This window comes from Cryptotermes secundus, unplaced genomic scaffold, assembly GCF_002891405.2.
Source record: "Cryptotermes secundus unplaced genomic scaffold, Csec_1.0 scaffold882, whole genome shotgun sequence".
In the NCBI taxonomy this organism is placed as follows: domain Eukaryota; kingdom Metazoa; phylum Arthropoda; class Insecta; order Blattodea; family Kalotermitidae; genus Cryptotermes; species Cryptotermes secundus.
This window is the reverse complement of record NW_019718627.1, coordinates 7,634-26,832: the sequence shown is the minus strand read 5'-3', so window position 1 is coordinate 26,832 and position 19,199 is coordinate 7,634. Positions and strand designations below refer to the sequence as shown.

At 40.9% G+C, this 19,199-nt stretch overlaps 1 protein-coding gene and 1 long non-coding RNA gene across 2 annotated transcripts in view; one reads left to right on the top strand and one right to left on the bottom strand.

The window, feature by feature from the left end:
* Positions 1 to 14,726, bottom strand: part of LOC111862492 (angiopoietin-1 receptor) — a 259,584-nt gene extending 244,858 nt beyond the window's left edge. The window contains exons 1-2 of the mRNA XM_033750790.1: positions 14,591 to 14,726; positions 14,151 to 14,374 (exon numbers count right to left, since the gene is read on the bottom strand). Coding sequence (XP_033606681.1) covers positions 14,151 to 14,309 — 159 coding nt within the window. The 5' untranslated portion in view covers positions 14,310 to 14,374; positions 14,591 to 14,726. The remainder of the gene's footprint in view (positions 1 to 14,150; positions 14,375 to 14,590) is intronic.
* LOC117282185 overlaps positions 1 to 18,058 on the top strand; it is a 245,528-nt gene extending 227,470 nt beyond the window's left edge. The window contains exons 6-7 of the long non-coding RNA XR_004512836.1: positions 1,783 to 1,928; positions 17,955 to 18,058. This is a non-coding gene — a long non-coding RNA (uncharacterized LOC117282185). The remainder of the gene's footprint in view (positions 1 to 1,782; positions 1,929 to 17,954) is intronic.
* The last annotated feature ends 1,141 nt before the right edge of the window (positions 18,059 to 19,199 follow it).

Sequence of the window (19,199 nt, the reverse complement as noted above, 5' to 3'; positions counted from 1 at the left end):
ATAATTGTGCCAATAAATACGACGCACGCAACGATAGATGAAAACGCCTGGAACGTATTCTTCTGGATAGACTAGAATGTCACCCTAGCAGCTAAGGAGAGAGGAAATTATATTGAAAAACGAACACCACTTTCTCAACAAATTAATAACTACACCCTCCTGACCCCACACATCTCTGACCGCACCCTGATTTCTGACGAAGCTCGAACCTCATTACAAGTGTGTTACGTAGGTGACCTCATAGAGAATTGTTACTTGAAGCATACAGAACACAGGCCGCTGTACCATACCGATGATCTCTAGACTAGCAGCAAACTTGAACAGAGCAGATGCCTTTTTTCACCATGACAACCCACGCATACCACCACAGATCGATCCTCTAACTTCAGCCTACCCTAGTTTCGCTATCAAACAACCAAACGGCAAATTGGCTTCACCCCCATACCCAGAAATACGATATACAGAAAGTTCTTTCTATTCACTGTCAATGGGGAATGCCACTGGCAAGTGGGCGCACCCTTGTGGGTGGCAGTGTGTCACCCACCCCATCCTCTGCAAACAGAGACATTGCTTGGAGGATGTTACACAACAGAAACGTTACACCGCGACAGCTGCACCAGACACAGGTGCCCAGGAACCATAGGCCACCCGTTCAACTGCCCCTCAGTCACAGCCTTCGGGAACCGTTTAGCCAAGATACGCCACCAACTAATAGGCCTCCACCCACTGCAGAAGGAACGTGTACTGTGCGGCTGTTCCACCCTCAATACGCTCCATAACACCCCCCGACTTTAACAAGTGTTAAAATGTAAAAGGTAAAGTTATCCCTGTGCTTAACTCATTGAGCACTACGCCATGAAGATGTATGGGGGAGGGGATTTATTGATCCATAATTTATTGACCTCGGCACTAGTTGGAGGTGAGTGGTGAACTTCACGCCCCGGCCGCTTTACCCCCGGTACCCAATGTATAGGAGGTTGTGTGGACCCCAGAGCCGGCCTGAACGTCATGGAGAAGAGAAAATTCTTGACCCAACCGGTACTCGAACTCCGACCTCTCAGTCGTCCAGCCCGTAGCCAGTCGCTATACCGACTGCGCTATCCCGGCTCACCTTTAATATTTGTTAATTATAGAAATCTGTAGGACGGGCAGAAATAATGATTGATTAAAGCAGAGATGACGTCTGCATGCAGTAAGTTGGTTTTCAATGTAAATCTACTTTACTGTGCGTATTTATCGTGTAACCTTGATCAGTTACTCTAATTAGCACAGAAGATTGAAAAGTGATTAAAAATACCACTGAATTGTGGACGTGTAATGAAATCTGTAGGCCTTGATTAGAATCCCGTCCTTGGAAGCTTCAGCTCTGGTTTACTATGGTTGTCTTGGCTTCTAGCGTATTTCAACTTACAGACCAGATGATGCTCGTTGCTAACGGTGCACTTAGCATTCAAGCAAGGTCTGAAATACGTGATATGACAATAAAGCTCGCGAACTCGGTACCCTATGCTTCCCGTGGCAGCAGTGGACAGAAACCTCAGTATGGTTTGATGACGTTAGCATATCAGCGTTTCACAGTTGTGTTGTTGTTGATCTATGGCAGTCTCTTTCTGAGTGGCATCTGTTATTGTCTGAGTGTGTTTTGGTGTCTTGCATCACGACAATGCGCCTGCTCACATGGCACTGTCTGTGAGGGAGTTTTTAGTTAGTAAACAGATAACTGTGCTGGAACTCTCTCCGTATTCACCGTATCTAGCCCCCAATGACTTCTTTCTGTTCCAGCAGATGAAAGAAAGGAAGGCATTTTGATGACATTGATGACAACAGGAGTAATACAACGAGAGCTCTAAAGGCCATTCCACAAAACCTGTTCCAAAATTGTGTTGAGGGGTGGACTAGGCGCTGGCATCGGCGCATAGCTTCCCAATGTGAGTATTTTTAACACAACTACAGTGATATTCAGTAATCAGATGTGTAACACTTTTACCGCGATGAGTTCGCGAACTTTACTTTCACAATGTTCAGGTTAAAGAGATCTCTAGAAATTTTCGCAATAGAGTACTATAAAAGTCAACCGACGTTCGGATGAATATATCGCCTCAATCTTCAGGGTAGAAGAATAAACCAAGCAAGAAACCAGCGTGAAATCATGTGACAAGCAGAGGCAGGCGTTGTGTTCCTCATAAACGTTGGTTGAATTTCAACAGTTTACACGGCGTTATAGCCCAGAAAACGGTAGTCTTCATAACCACCGGTGTAAGAACCTCAGGCCCCACGTTATTTTCTGCCTAATTTCCCATGCAGTACACTTGACATTGATATATTTACAGAATGGAGACAATGTTAGTGATATTTATAAAGCCGCACTACAGGCATATTATCAAAAATTTTGGTGCAGAATCCAAAAAGAATAATTTAAAAATTGTACGTACTTACTTACTTACTCATGGAGCTGAGCCCTTCTGGAGGGGCAGCCAATTTTGAGCTACTCAAGAATTTCCCAGCAAATATGGAACCGGAAGGTTCATCACCGTGTTCACAAGAGCCCTCCACTGGTCCCTATCCTGAGCCAGGTCAATTCAATCCATACTATCCCATCCTATTCTCTAAGATCCATTTTGATATTGTCCACCAACCTACACCTTGGTCTTCCCAGTGGTCTCTTTCCTTCTGGCTTTCCCACCAATATCCTATATGCATTCCTCGTCTCCCTCATTCGTGCTACATGCCCGGCCCATATCATCCTCCTTGACTTGATCATTCTAATTATACTCGGAGAAAAGTATAAATTATGAAGCTCCTCATTATGCAGTTTTCTCCAACCTCCTGTCACTTCATCCCTCTTCGGTCCAAATATTCTCCTCAACACCCTGTTCTCAAACACCCTCAGTCTATGTTCCTCCCTTAATGTCAGAGACCAAGTTTCACACCCATACAGAACCACAGGCAAAATTATAGCTTTGTATATTTTAATTTTTATGTTTTTGGACAACAGACGAGAAGACAAAATGTTCTGGACTGAATGGTAGCAAGCATTACCCGAGTTCAATTTCCTCTCAATTTCATCCTGAATCAGGTTTCGATATAATTTACAAATTTTGTAAGTATTTTAACGAACAGTGATACTCACCCTACTCAAATTCGAGTGTCATTACGTTCGCCAATTATATTAATTCATAAGTCAGTTTATACGTGAGAATAACTTTGAAGCTTAACAAGCACTCGAAATGCCAATGAAGCAAATACGTTACATGCATCTAATATATATATATATCCGACTTAATATAAAAGTTTATGCAAGGATTCACATATTTGAGGGCCTAAATTTGGGAAATACGTGCTGTCATTTCTCGCCTACTCCGCAGATGCTGAGGAGAAGACATGTAAATTAGATTACGAATCCGCTGAGAACCAGACGAAGCAAGTAGATTCTAAAGGGCTCTAACGAAGGTGTATAACACACAGAATTACTGGGTCTTTGGAGATACTACATGTCTTCACAATTTCTATTCATTGTTGCTCATGCACTTGGTTTCGTTGGCTAGGTTCGTAGCACAAATTTCTACCTCCATTACTATCCTAGTTCCACGAATATGCGTGCATTATAATAATTGTTATTGTATATTTTCTTGTTATCATCCTCAGAATTAGACTTTTCTCGGGTGATTAAATAGCTGTGTAAAATCTGATTGTCCAGTGATTGAGGTTAGAACTTTGACTGAGTAGGTGTCTTCTCCCTCCTTCACCTGAGGACAGACACAGATCTAGTTTCCGAAACATCGTATTTTTTTAAGAAAGAAGTCTTCTGGAATTTGGCACCGTGTATATGTTGTGTTAACAGACGTTTCGGAGGAACGTATCGCCTCCATCTTCAGGGTAGAAGAAAAAATATAAGAAATATGCAAGCGAAGAGACCGTGAGAAACGGTAAAAGCAGAGTCTGCTTCCTCCGAAACGTCTTTTAACACCACATATACACGGTGCCAAATCCCAGAAGACTGCTTTCTTCATAGTCACCGCCGTGAAAGCCTCAAATCTTACATCGTATTTTTTATTCTCTAGAATACCGGACGATGGAAAATGTCCAGAAACCCAGTACTTCTAGTCCAAAGAAGTTTCCTTATGGGAGGTGATCAAATGTATAATGCAGTCATAACAACTCACGCATGCGTAACAATTTTTTACGTAGTAATACCCATCTTAACTGGGGATTCGATAACTGACTCGGAACTTTTACATTACCAGCACCGGACAAAAATTTCCTCTAAATTAACTAAACGAAGATTCCGATCACTTGGAAACAACAGCATGGATTCCGTTGTAAGTCTAGTGACGTTTCGAAGGAACATGTCGCCTCCGTCTTCAGAGTCGAAGAATAAGCCAAGGAAGAAACCAGCATGAAAACAGGTGACGGGTGATTCAGTTTGCCATCTGTTTTCGATCTGGCTTTTTGTTTGGCATATTCTTCGGCCCTGAAGATGGAGGTGATATATTTCTCCGAAACTGCCGTTGACCTTCAACGAACTACACGGCGTTACGTCCCAGATTATAGAACCATTCATAACCACTGGTGTGAGAATCTCAGATCCTAGAAAGTACATGAGTTTTTTTTTTTATTATTAATCCCATAACCCCCCTTTCTCCGAGTTTGAGATTTTTGAGAAATTAATGACTGCAACTTTCGGATGGGTTTGAATTGTACGTGTTGTTGAATTCATAATTGTGGAAAGCAAGCTAATCGACCGTTGAGACAAAGCGATGCCGCACCAATTAAGTGTAATTACGAGTTTTGTGTGTAAGTGGCCAGTACAATATCCAATAAAACACCCCGGTGGTATACACACCCCTACACGCGGCAGATTATATTGGGCTTAGTAAACACTGATATTGTATTGTAGAATTCTGCTGCACTTTTCACTAAAAGCGTCGATCATTCACCGCCTTACGTGCAACGTACGTTCCACAAACCTTATCACCTTTCACTCATGGAGCTGAGCCCTTCTGGAGAAGCCGCCAATTGTGCAGCTACTCAAGAACTTCCCAACATTTTATGGAACCTGAAGGTTCATTACCATATTCATACGAGCCCTCCAATAATCCCTATCCTGAACCAAATGAATCCAATCCATACCACCCCATCCTATCTCTCAAAGATACATTTTAATATCGTCCACCCACCTACGTCTTCGTCTGGCCTCTTTCCTTCCGGCTTTCGGACAAGTATCCTATATGCATTCCTCTTCTCACCCATTTGTTCTACATTCCCCGCCCATCTCATCCTCCTTGACTTGATGATTTTAATTTGGAGCTCCTCATTATGTAGTTTTCTCCAATCTTCTGTCACTTCATATCTCTTTAGTCCAAATATTTTCCTCAATACCATGTTCTCGAACGCCCTCAGCCCTTATTGTCAGGAACCAAGTTTCACACCCATACAGAACCACAAGCAAAATTATACTTTTGTATATTCTAATTTTTATATTTTTAGACAGCAGACGAGAAGATAAAAGTTCAAAACTTATTACCTTTACAAGTTTAAAAGTTTTCTTTTTTTTTTTAATGCACAATATGTTTCGGTCATCATGGCCATCATCCGGTGTTAAAATTTGTTTAATGAGGAAATCGCTGCTTTCACTTGTTGCTTATGCATATGCGGTCCCGCTGTTATGTCTGTGTGTCTGTAACATGTGTGAATTTTCTATTAGAATACATGTGTGTGAAGTTCTTTGTGTGTAGTGTGGTTATTCATTCGTGTACTCATTGTGGTTGTTGTGTTATGCTCCTCCGCGTCGTGTTCTTCGTTGCGTGTCTTGTTCCTGAACACTACGTCACAGAGACCAGCATCTCAAGTTTCATGGCCTGTATTCTATCTTTGCCCTTTATGAACTTGGTTAGATACGCTTACGAAAGATAAAAGGGAAAATAGAAGTAATGAATATTAAAGCATTTAAAATATTTAGCGTCTGTTTAGAATCCGGGATTTCTCAGGCTGTATTCAAACTATGCTGCGGGCTGGGCAGAAGGAGGATAGCGGTTAGAAGCTCGGGTGGCGGAGGGATATTTTTCTTCATCGCCGTTCTGAGAACTGCTCTGGAACCTACGCAATACATTAAGTACTTTGGGGGCATTCTCCAGTGGGTGTAGTGACCGGGGTATGAGGGTAACAACTAATCTCCATCAAGAGCATATGGGTCTGTACCTCCACCTCTTCATAAGTCTCGATGGAATGACGCTGAATTAAGCACAGAGACAATTTTACGGCTGATCATTTGTCGATGTAACAATGGTTGTCTTAAAAAATCGGACTGAATTTACGTTATAATAGTTAAAGTTCTTGCTTAGTACTTCAGAGTTCGACTTCGGAACGTCGGCCCGGATAGGAGGTTTCCGGCAAGGTTTCTTTTCCAACTGAACCCTTGCGTTTATAGTCCTCTTTGACGAAAGGGTGGGTCTGTGTTTTGCAACTGCTGCTGGTCCTCGCCAGCGCGGTCATTCTCGGATCCGAGTCCCACGGGACTCATGACCATATCCTACTCTCTCAGATTCGAGACTGCCCCAACCTGGAGCACCAGATCCCTGTACTTATGTCACCCAGTGACAGGGTGGCCCAGTTATATCCCCAGGCACAGAGTTCCGTTTTCATCTCCTACAACTGGCAGGGCTACGGTGGAGGTATTCGAACCCGCCACCACACTGACTAACTAAACTGATCTCGGTGGATCGAGTAATATAGCCTCGGAGAGGACCCATACAAAACACCGCTTCCAACATTTCCACTGTTGCACGCATGCCGCTGCTAGCAACAGCTCCAGTATTCTTACGTATTTACGAAGCTGTTGCACAGCAATTGCTGCTGTCTCTTTTTTTATCAGCCGTTGCCCAGCAACGGATCCAGTACACCACAATATGAATTTCAGTAATAAGCAGGTCCCTCTCTCCTTGATAGAGATTTATACATTTTCAGCCAAATTAACTTACATTTTTACACATTTGTGCAAGATTGCCATGTTTTGACGCTTCTGCGTCATCTTCAGGACCTTCAAATACGGATATTATAATGTATTTGAATACATTATGTATATAACATAATGTTTCGTGATACAGTAAGTAATTGTGTCTAGTGTTTCATTTGGCCTGTCAGATATTTTTATGCATTAAAGCTTTTTATGCTTGTGTTATTAAAAGTATAGGAATTTGTAAATTTAGCGTAGGATAATGAGACATATGAATGTGGACGCTGGACACTGTGCGTGTACTTCTTTGTTAAAATGTTCACAGTACTATTTGCGTAGTCTCCTAGGGTGCGGCACGAAGGGTCCTTGTGTGAGAAGCGTGCTTGTCTGTGTGCATAACACAGACGTTGGCTGGAGTGTTGGTTCGGTGCCATCTGGTTAACAAGTGTGTATCTTGCCTCTTCCTCATTCCTCTGTAAGTTAATGATTCTATTACGAATATTATTTAACACCTAATAAGAAACTCGAAAGTTTCCTTACAGGTTTAGGACCTCTTGTAACGGTCATTTATCAGCAGTGTATTCGTATGTTATAGATTGCCTTACCAAACAGATAAATACGAAGTGTGTGGAGCAGAATTCTCAATGAACAAGATCTAAAAGTCTGTGACGATTGTACATTAGTACAAATATTGTATTTCTGGACATTATCCAAGTCAAAGTCAAAGTCACATTGTGACTGATGGTCAGTCAGTCACTAAGTCTTGGTGTCGAGTCCCATCTGGGGCTCATGATCAGATATTCATTACTATTTGACAGTTACGGTATTGTTTTTGTGCGGGCGCCCTCTCTGACGAGAGGACAGGTCTATCTTTTGTATATGCTGCTGGTCCTTGCCAGCACAGTCTTTCTCGGGTCCAAGCCCCTTGGAACTCGCGACCATATTTTACTGTCTCAGGTTTGAAACTTCCCTTTTCGTCGCCTCCTACGACTCGCAGGGTCACGGTGGAGCTATTCGTCCCCGCTTCCACACGGGTATCCATCGTCCTGTCTTTATCTAAAAACCTCGGCACGGACCGCACAGAAAACACAGCTTTCAACAGTTCTTCTGTTGTTGCATGCGTCTGTGGTGGCCAGCTTATAGCAACGGCCGTTGTTTACACAGTCATTACTTAGCAACGGCTCTTCTATAGCTGCTTATTTCGTGGTCGTTGCCTGGCCTGAAGATGGTCCCAAATGTGGTCCGAAACATGAAGCAACTATCAAATAAAACCAATGTAAGAAGTTTGATTGGTTTATTTTTATTGTTATGTTGTCGGCCAAATGCCACCACAGAGCAGGATGCAAAGAGTGAAGATTAAGGAATCGCTTTAGCGTTCGATGTTAGTACATAGTACCATGTATTGATAGCGTCTGTAAACAACTACAAAAAGCGTTTTGATTCCGATTCTGAGGTTATGGACAGTAGAATGACATGTGAAAGTGATCATGAATATAAAGTCACTCAATTATGCATAACAGCCATCAATTGGTCCGGCAGAACAGAAGAATCACTAGAAATTATAGTCAGTATTAATTATACAAGTTGTCAAACGTAACATAATATTGCTGTTTGCTAATTATTTTCCGGAACAAATTGACACAAATTATATGGTTGTAGGTAGACCACATATTAAAAAAAACTAAAAATAATTTGACCTATTCCATTTCTCATTAACTGAACCAAACTCAGCGTCACGTGAACAGTATAACATTTTATATTTATTCTGGCCTTTGATTTGAGGAGGATGGGTGAGTTCTCGTGTATGCGCTGGTATCTGTGGGCATTTGCTGGCCCCACAAACTTCAGGTTCGTATTGTATCCCCAAGCACTGTCTCTAGTGAACTGGACCGAACACAAACCCCGAAATTTCTCTTCACGGGTCTTTTGGATCAAATATATACACAAACACTCACCCACCACGCTCAGACCCTGAAGATGGAGGCATCATCTGCCCACATCTACATGATACAAAGATTAAAGAACGGAATAAACATCAAGAGTGAGCCTGAAATCCGAAAACCTTTCCATTCGCCTTTCCCTTTTTCTTTCCTCTTGTCACCTTTCCTGTTGGATAGACCCCCTGAGGAATGTACTTCGTGTCTCGTTACTCTATCCGCAACCACGCACCATCCGTCTTCCCCACCCACGTCCACTTCCCCTATATAATTTTCTTCTCCCACCATTTTGACCTTCATATATTTGACCCCGCCCTTTCAACTGCAACCATCCCCCAATTCACCTGCTCGCAGCTCCGTTTTTTTTTCTCTTATAACCTCATTATTCTTATATCCTGAAGATGGAGGCAGTTTGTTCCTCCGAAATGCTAATACTTTTATGCTAGTTTACATCGCTCCACAACCAAGAATACAGTCTTTCTCAGTCAAGAATGAAAACATAAAATCATTTGCTGTGTCTTGCAACAGATGGTTATATAGATATAGGTAAAGTAGCATTAATTTTAAAGTATCGCGCAAAAGAGCAGGGTATGACTTTTGAAAAGTACTAGGATGAGCCAATATGTATCCCCAAAAGGGCCACATAATTTACCGCGATTGGCCCCACTGCTGAATGAGCATAAAACCTCTGCAGTGTCTTTTCTGACTTTCACAATTTACTAGTTGCCTTTTATCACTTGTGGAGTGAACATGGTCACTCCGCTTACCTCAGGTACCGAAGAAAGAACCATATAGTATACCATCATTATGTAGGCCGCGCCATAGCTCAAGCGGTTAGTCGCTGGATTCCCACCGCGGCGGTCCGGGTTCGATCCCGGGGTCTGGTCAAGTGGGATTTGTGGTGGACAAAGTGGTGCAGGGGCAGGTTTTCTCCGAGTACTTCGGTTTCCCCTACCAATCTTCATTCCACCAATTCCTCCACAATCACCCTCACCTATCATCTGGGGCTGGTACAATAGGCCAGAAGTGGCTGCAGTACAAGGAATTAGTCCCACCCCACTAGCAATAAAAAAATAATACCATCATTATTGTAGTAGTCTAATTCTCTAACGCACTATCTAGAACCATCAGATGACTGGTCTGCCTGTACTAAAAATTGTATCACTGTAGCTGTTGTAAGAGAGACCCCAGAGTTACAGAGGCGTGTATTGGTAGAAATCAGTTATCTGTTAAACATATGTCGTGCTACGGATAAGGCATACCTGAAAAAGTGTCGACAGAAATTATTTGATTTTAATCTTCATTTTATTTGTTTTTAATTATTATTACGCGTTGAAAAAGTATAAAACAAAAAGCAAACTCCCTGGTTTTAGTCTGCAAGCGAAGTATACCGACCGAGCGACCGCCGCTTGTCGGCGAAGTTAGTACCAACTTTTATGGATAGAGGGTGTCGCGTGGGCAGCGCAGCGAATCCCCACGGCCGATTTCGGTTTTCTAGACCGGAACCGCTATTTCCTTGAAATAGCTCCTCAATTATCCTCACAAAGCTGAGTGGGCCCCGTTCTATACCCACCACTTCTCAGAAAAAATCTGGTAGCGTCGGGAATCAAACCCGGATCTCTGTATCTGTAGCCAGGAACTCTGATCACTAGGCCAGAGACTCTTAAACCCGTGGGTTGGTTTCTGAATATTCTGTATTACTATTCAACGTGACCATCTTATTTTTAACCCATTTTGGTTAAATGTTAGAATCAGCGAGTAGATCAATGAGACTACACGGCGTCACATCACACGTTCACCTCTCTGAGGATCTCAGTTCTCACACAGTGGGTAGGTCTTTACATCGGTCTGAATCATACTAATTAGCGGTAAAATTTTGGTGCCTGTATTTGATAAATCAAAATACTCTATAATCAGCATGAAAGTTGCATGCTCTTACAACGCTAGTAGTTTAGTTCAAGTTGATTTAGTTTACTTTACTTCTGTATGAAATCTGCAAGTGATGTTTACATTCGTACGTTTACGAATACATGTTTGCTATTTATTTGCATATGGCGGCTCTGAAGCTTTTCTTAATTTTGTAAACATGGCCAGATTTTATGGCTACGTTCCCCAGTACAGTGACTAGGATACAGAATGGAACTCAGGAAAATAGAATTTCTATTCATGGGGAGGGGGAGCAGAGATGTTTCATTTTATGAGCGTTTTCAAACTAACTTCCAGCTATTGCCAAGGTCAAGAAAGTGTGGATCTGTACATCCACTCCCTCATACGCCTTCATGACGTACTGTTTAATTAGTTAAGCACAGGGACAACTTTATCTTTTTACCAGCATTTCACACAGGCTGTGACCCACCCAGTCCCCTCGCCAGTGGACAAAAGGCACACTTACCCCAGGGGTAAAACAATGGGGACATAAATCTTACCCTTCATATTTATCTAGTTCCGAGGTTGAGAATAACTGGAACCGTACCTCCAGACTCCAATACGCATTCATGGCTTAGTGCTTATTTAAGCAAAGAGATAAATTTACCTTCATTCTTAAAAATTATCCAGTCACGAATTGTGTGAAGGTATTTGCTTACTCACTCATGGAGCTGAACCCTTCTGGAGAAGCCGCTATTTTGTAGCTAAACTTAAGAAATTTCCAGCATTTTATGGAGCCCGAAACTTCATTACCGTGTTCACAACAGACCTCCACTGGTCCCTGTACTGAGCCAGATCAATCCATTCCATACCATCCCATCTTTTCTCTCTAAGTTTCATTTTAATATATTGTCCACCTACCTACATCTTGGTCTTCCCTGTGGTCTCTTTCCTTCTGGCTTTCCTACCAATAACCTATACATTCCTCCCCCCCCCATTCGTGCTACATTCCCTGCTCATCTCATCCTCCTTGACTTGATCATTCTAATTATACTTGGAGAAGAGTACAAGTTATGAAGCTCCTCATTTTGCAGTTTTCTCCAACCTCCTGTCACTTCATCTCTCTTCGGTCCAAATATTCTTCTCAACACCCTGTTCTCAAACACCCTCAGTCTATGTTCCTATCTTAATGTCAGAGACCAAATTTCACACCCATACAGAGCCACATGCAAAATAATAGTTTTGTATATTCTAATTGTTATGTTTTTGGACAGCAGACGAGAAGACAAAAGGTTCTGGACTGAATGCTAACAAGCACTACCCGAAGTAAGATTTGAGGCTTTCACGGCGGTGACTATGAAGAATGCAGTCTTCTGGGATTTGGCACCGTGTATATGTGGTGTTAACCGACGTTTCGGAGGAACGTATCGCCCCCATCTTCAGGGTTGAAGAAAAAGTATAAGTAAATCTGCAAGCGACAACACCGTGAGACACGATAAAGCAGACTAAAGAGTATACCGTTAGAGCAGAGAGGGAAGGGGATGAACTGCAAGTGAACAAGTGAAAGCAGTGGTGTGGGAGGGGTGGGGGAAGGGAGCCGGGACAAGCGATTTTGTGTAGGGGAGAGATAGCAAGGTTAACTGGCTGGGCTTTAACTGTGAGCTGAGGGGGGGGGGTGTTATCTATCTCTCCCCTACACAAAATCGCTTGTCCCGGCTCCCTTCCCCCACCCCTCCCACACCACTGCTTTCACTTGTTTACTTGCAGTTCATCCCCTTCCCTCTCTGCTCTAACGGTATACTCTTCAGTCTGCTTTATCGTGTCTCACGGTGTTGTCGCTTGCAGATTTACTTATACTTTTTCTTCAACCCTGAAGATGGGGGCGATACGTTCCTCCGAAACGTCGGTTAACACCACATATACACGGTGCCAAATCCCAGAAGACTGCATTCTTCAAGCACTACCCGAGTTCACAACTTCTGGACTGAATGGTAACAAGCATTGCCCGAGTTCAATCTCCTCTAAATTTCCTCATGAAGAACGTACCTGTACATTTTCATAAATTTATAGCTAATATTTAGACGTGAGATATTCACATTTTGGCTTGAATGTTTCATTTCTAAACAATTTATTTACATTTCTTAGGTTATGCATCGTCGTAAGCTCGGATGTTGTAGAGTTTTAGCATTTACCCCCAGAAACTGGATAAAACTGAAAAGTATGGTCTCCAGACTGAAATTTGGAGTCAGGAGCTTCCGAATTAAAAGAAAAACGTTCGATTCCTTACGAGTTTAAAGATTACGTGCTCTTAATTCATTAGTAGTGTTTGTCAGTATAGTAAATAAATTTTGAAAATTAACTCTAACTTACATTTAAGATTGTGGCATGGCATTTTCTTATTGCTAGTGGGGTGGGCTAAGTCCCTTGCACTGCGGCCACTTCTGGCCTATTGTACCAGCCCCAGATTATAGGTGAGGGTGATTGTGGAACAATTGGTGGAATGAAGATTGGCAGGGGAAACCGAAGTACTCAGACAAAACCTGCCCCAGCGTCACTTTGTCAACCACAAATCCCACTTGACCAGACCCGGGATCGAAGTTGGGCCGCCGCGGTGGGAAGCCAGCACTAACCGCTTGAGCTATGGCGCGGCCTGTGACATGGCATACACATGAAATGTGGTTGTACCTTCACTACACCCTTCCTCTCAGCAATTCAGTGGTGACTTTTACACTATGGACACAGTGACTCGGTACTCAGAATCTCGTTTGTTGAAACATAAGGGTTACTCATATGAAGATGAGGCTAGATATCAACAAGAGCATTATTTATGGTTAGGAATTGAAGTTATTTGGCGTGCTAAATTTTCTTTGAATTAAAGTTCTCACAGCGGTCACTATTGCATGTACTGTTTTCGGGATATGACGCCGTGTTGTGCCGTTGAATTTCACAGATTTTATGCTATATGCTTGGCTTAATTTTCAGCCCCGAAGACAGAGGCAATATATTCTTTCAAATGTCGGTAATTGTCTAACTTCCCGGAGTCTCATACCTTAGTATTCTATGTTTCAGTCATTTTTGGCAATTGATATTTAGTAAGTGTATCATAAGTGAGATATTTGTTATCAGTTGAGAACCTATGTGAATAGAAATAATTTTTGTAAAAAGTAAAATTTATTTACCCTTGAACACATACGAGCCTGGCCGTTTTATAAATGGTGATCAGTGTGGCGTAAAATATTCCGTGATAGCAGGTAAAAACGGAATTTTTGCGCAAAAGAGGAAATACAAATATGTCATCAAGAATTGACACCATCATCATATTTTCAGAGCACTATGAAATATTCTACTAATGTATAATTCTTTTTTCTGAATTAGAAATGATTTAAACAACTCACCTCAGCAGCTGCACTGATTGTCACTGACAGCAGAACCAACCAACACAGAGCGAAATTGTATTTCATACTTCTCAGTAAACATATCCTTCTGGAACCAGTTTGTTTCGAAACGTCTCGTTGTCCAAGTATTACAAAAGCTTTCACCTCCATATCGGACATGGCAGAAAATATCTTAAACGTTTTCACTCACAACTTTTTAAAGAAATCAATTCTATATCTCATATCTAGGACAGAAAGATCGATAATTTAATATATCACAGAACTTTGATCCCCAAACATAACTACTAACACAAAATATTGTACAATTAATTAAACTGCTATTTATGCACAAATATAAGAAAAAACATAGGAACTGATGTCTGGTATTTAATTGAACAAACTTAAGGTGTCAGAATACTGTTAACTACTTAATGCGATTTTAACTCTTAGTAGTTATCTACCGTTATCACTGATGAAGGCTTATCGGGTTTGTATTGATAAGTGCCGTTTGGTTTATCAGTGAAATATAGTAATTCCTTACACATCACTTTCACTTCTTTCAAATGTTCTTATTAAATTATTACAGTAAACTCGTATATAATTGTTTATTTATATATTGTTTTATGTAACTCAGGCTTTTCAGAATTATATATTTGACATTGATATAACAATAAGTCCCATTGGTATTTTATCAGTGAGTCTTTTATATAACACAATAAATACAAGAATTTTGGATTTTTGAGTAAAATATTTTTAATGCACGAATTTAAGTCGTCATATTAACCTTCATCGGATTTAATTTTATCCTCATGTTTTACTACATTATTAAAAATTATAGGTTATTTAGAGACTTTATAATAATATAAGTTATATTATACACGTGAGGTGTGTAATATTCGTTTCATACTTAAAACTCCTCATATTTGTAATATATGTACAGTTGATTGAAACATGGCAATGACTTTTTTCGACACACGTTTCACAAATGAAGACAGAATAGTAATATTTTAATTTTGACGTGGAGAGTAGACCATGAAATTAAAGTTATTACCTTTATCTAACTCTGGAACTCTTAAGTTTTGAAATAAATCTCAATAATTTAATCGTGTTTTAAACTTCGTGAATTTTGTGTTACATTGGAAGAAATTGACTAAAACAAATATTTTTCCTTCTGTTTCAGACCAAAATAATTTAATTTCGGCAAAAAAGAAATAAACTCATTATAATTCTATTTTCATGTTCCAGTCGAAATTTTTAACATACAAAATGAAATAAAAATATATTTTGTTTTCATTTCTCCCCAGTTTATAAACACCAACTTTTATGCATATTCTGTCCACTCGTTTCTTTTATAAAATGTCACATGAATTGAGATAAGACGGTCAGTTATGTACGGCAATAAGTTCTCCGATGTTTTACATAACTGTCACTTGACTCGAATTACGAATACTTTGCACGTGTGACGGAGAGAGACTCACAGATTGGCCGATCTCCGCGACGGTGCGCCTTCTACTGTCACAGTTCCGTGTACCGGATGCGCACCATGCTAACACGCACGCATGTCACGCACGTAAGAACCGCACTGCATCACAGCTCAGCCGATAACACCGTAAGCTATCTAGCTTCCAGATAATTCTATGGACGTAACGTAACTATCTCTTACTCGACGCTTACGTCCTGGCATTCATCCGTGTTACGTCTTGTCTATGTGTATCGCTTTGTTACCCGCATTTCCTGAAACATAAGTTTTGAAATGTAAAATTTGAGGTTTTCACGGCGGTGACTATGAAGAGAACAGTTTTCTCGACATTAATTTATTTGCACCTGCTCACACCGGTTCTTTGCTTGCGTAATTTCTTCTTTTCTTCTTCTACCCTGAAGATGGAGGAGATACGTTCCTCCGAAACGTCGGTTAACACAATACCAACACGGCGCCACATCCCAGAAGACTGTTCTCTTCATAAATTTAGAAAGTTTATGCATATTCGGAACGCAAGATTTCCAGGGGGTGCACTTTGAATGTTATTATCCTACTTAAAATTGGGAATAATTAAGTGGGAACTAAAGAAAGACCAATGTATTGAATTTCAACAAAATATGTTAAACACTTCATGGCTTAATGGAAAATATTGGGGTGAGAACGAAGAAAGATTCGGAGAACCACATTTTGGGCACGAAGTCTAAGAATATCTATGCACAAGCAAGTGTTAAGAGGTTAACAAGATACAAGAATACAGAACAATGGAAGTAACAGGAATATGTATGATTAAATATAAATTGAAATGGGAAAGGATGTTAAGAAATAATTAGACTGACGTAGAAATAGATTTAGATGTTTATTAATTAGTGGGAGTAGAATATTTGGACCGAAGAGAGATGAAGTGACAGGAGGTTGGAGAAAACTACATAATGAGGAGCTTCATGACTTGTACTCTTCTCCAAGTATAATTAGAATGATCAAGTCAAGAGGGATGAGGTGGGCAGGTCATGTAAGCCAGAAGGAAAGAGACCACTGGGAAGACCAAGGCGTAGGTGGGTGGACATTATTAAAATGGATCTTAGAGAGACAGGCTGGGATGGTATGGATTGGATAGATCTGGCTCAGGATAGGGACCAGTGGAGGGCTCTTGTGAACACGGTAATGAACCTTCGGGTTCCATAAAATGCTGGGAAATTCTTGAGTAGCTGCAGAATTGGCGGCTCCTCCAGAAGGGCTCAGTTCCGTGAGTAAGTAAGTAAGTAAGTATCAGTATATGGGTAATTCAAATGCTAATATGTATAATGTATAACAAACGTGTTGTGTACTAGAGGAATAATAATGTAAGTGAAATTGTCGAAAGCAGAAGCAGGGAGTGAAATTCCGGCACGCAAAAACGTAAATTTTAATTGTCATGATATAGTATTCAAGGAACATGGAGGAACATTTTATTTGTGCATTTATGCAAACTGAAGTTTGTTATCAGTCAATATTTTTTTAAAATCGGATTTGGGCAAAGTTTTGTGAATGTTTCCTATATCGAATTTCACCAATATCTGTGAAATGGTTTACACGGTGCATGGAAAACTCTATCAGGAGCTGGGAGAGCGCAGTCGGTATAGCGAATGGTCACGGACTGGATGACAGAGGGGTTGGAGTTCGAATCCCAGTAGGAGCAAGGTTTTTTTTTCTCAACGTCGTCCAGACCGGTTCTGGGGCCCACCCAACTTCCTCTCCGATAGGTAATGGGGTAAATCGGTCGGGGAGTGAAGCTGGTCAGGCACCTCAAAACATTGCGGAGTTCAAGAATACCTGAATCTATACATCCACTCCCACATAGGCCTTCATGGCATACTGCCTAAGTAGTTAAGCACAGAGACTTTACCTTGCCTTTGTGGGAAACTCCATTTTTGGTCTTATACGTGATCTGGAAATAAATGTTCCTGGACTGATGCTACAGCATTTGCGTCAGAGAGTGTTAAACCAACTACCGCCATCTAAGTGTAGTTCTGCCTCTCACCAACAACTGGAAGGGGTTGTTTATAAATTGATGTACATATATCCGTCACAAAACAAATCACTTATATAATATGTATATAACTAAATATAATACTTGTTTGTCATTGTATGTACTACCGCGTCATGTTTCAATTCCTTACATCATTTTCAGTTGGCCAGAGTTTACAAATATAATCTGAATTTTAAAAAATGGCAATTCTGTTGAAATTCTTCGGGTATCGAATCAAATTTTATAATTCCGTTATTAACATAACATTGGTCGTTAATAGCCTATTGTACATCACTAAAATTACAATTTTTAATTGAAGTAGGTGTTTTATTTATTTCAGTTTTCCTACTGCCGACGTATGCATTTCAAAGCATAATTACACACCGAGAGGCAGTGTACAAGTATTTCCTGTGAGGTATGAACTCAACTAACTAACAACATGGAGCTGAGCCCTTCTTCAGGAGCCGCCAATTGTGCAGCTGCTCAAGAACTCCCAAAATTTTATGGAACCCGAAAGTTCATTACCATGTTCACAAGAGCCCTCTATTGCTCCCTATCTTGAGCCACGTCAATCCAGCCCATACCACTCCATCCTATCTCTCTCAGATCTATTTTAATATAGCCCACCCACTTATGTTCTGGTTATTCTAGTGTTCTCTTTCCGTCTGGCTTTCCCACCAGTATACTACATGTATTCCTGTAAGTGGTCAATAAATCCAGGAATCCAAAACCCCGTCTATAGTCACGCACATCACATCTCTAAAACAGGCTGTCACATGCACTCTGCAATGTACATACTCTTTCCACTACGCATTCATATAGGACACGATTTGAAAGTAAGTCCTTGAAGCATGAAAATCAACAAAGTAATATTTACACGTTGACTTCATACCTTAAATATTGATTTACAACTGTTCACTGTCTCTTCAAAGAAAATTGACCCTAGTAGTCCAAGACTTGATCTGGTGACCCACAATGTAATTTTCGGTGCATGGTGCACCTTCTCATGAATTACACTTGAGTTCTCTGTTTTGGAAATTGTTGGTCTCCGAGTTCCTGCTCGGTATATCGGAGACTTTGCATGGTTCAATGTTTGCTCCTCATGCAAAAATTGTTCCTCTGCTAGATGTGCAGCGGCTGCTAATGTTGTTTGTAGGGACGTTAACATATTCGAGGCCAGGAAAGTTCTCCTCAATCGTTTTTATAAAACAAAAACTAACTCCGTGGCTTTATTCCGCAAGCGAACTATACCGACCGAGCGACCGTCGCTTGTCGGCGAAGTTTAGTGCAAACTTTTCCTTGAAATAGCTCCTCATTTATCATCACGAGGCTGAGTGGACCCCGTTCCAAACCAACTACTTCGCCGAAAAAAATCTGGTGGCGCCGGGAATCGAACCCGGACCTCTGAATCTGTAGCCAGGAACGCTGACCACTATACCACAGAGGCGGTCCAGCCGTTTTTATAGTATGGTATAAATATTATTGCGGTTATTACATGTATACGTGTACGAATATTATCGTTTTTTGCCGCATAATTGCGTAACCATTGCAAATGTACTTATTTTGCTCTTCTCACCTGTAATTA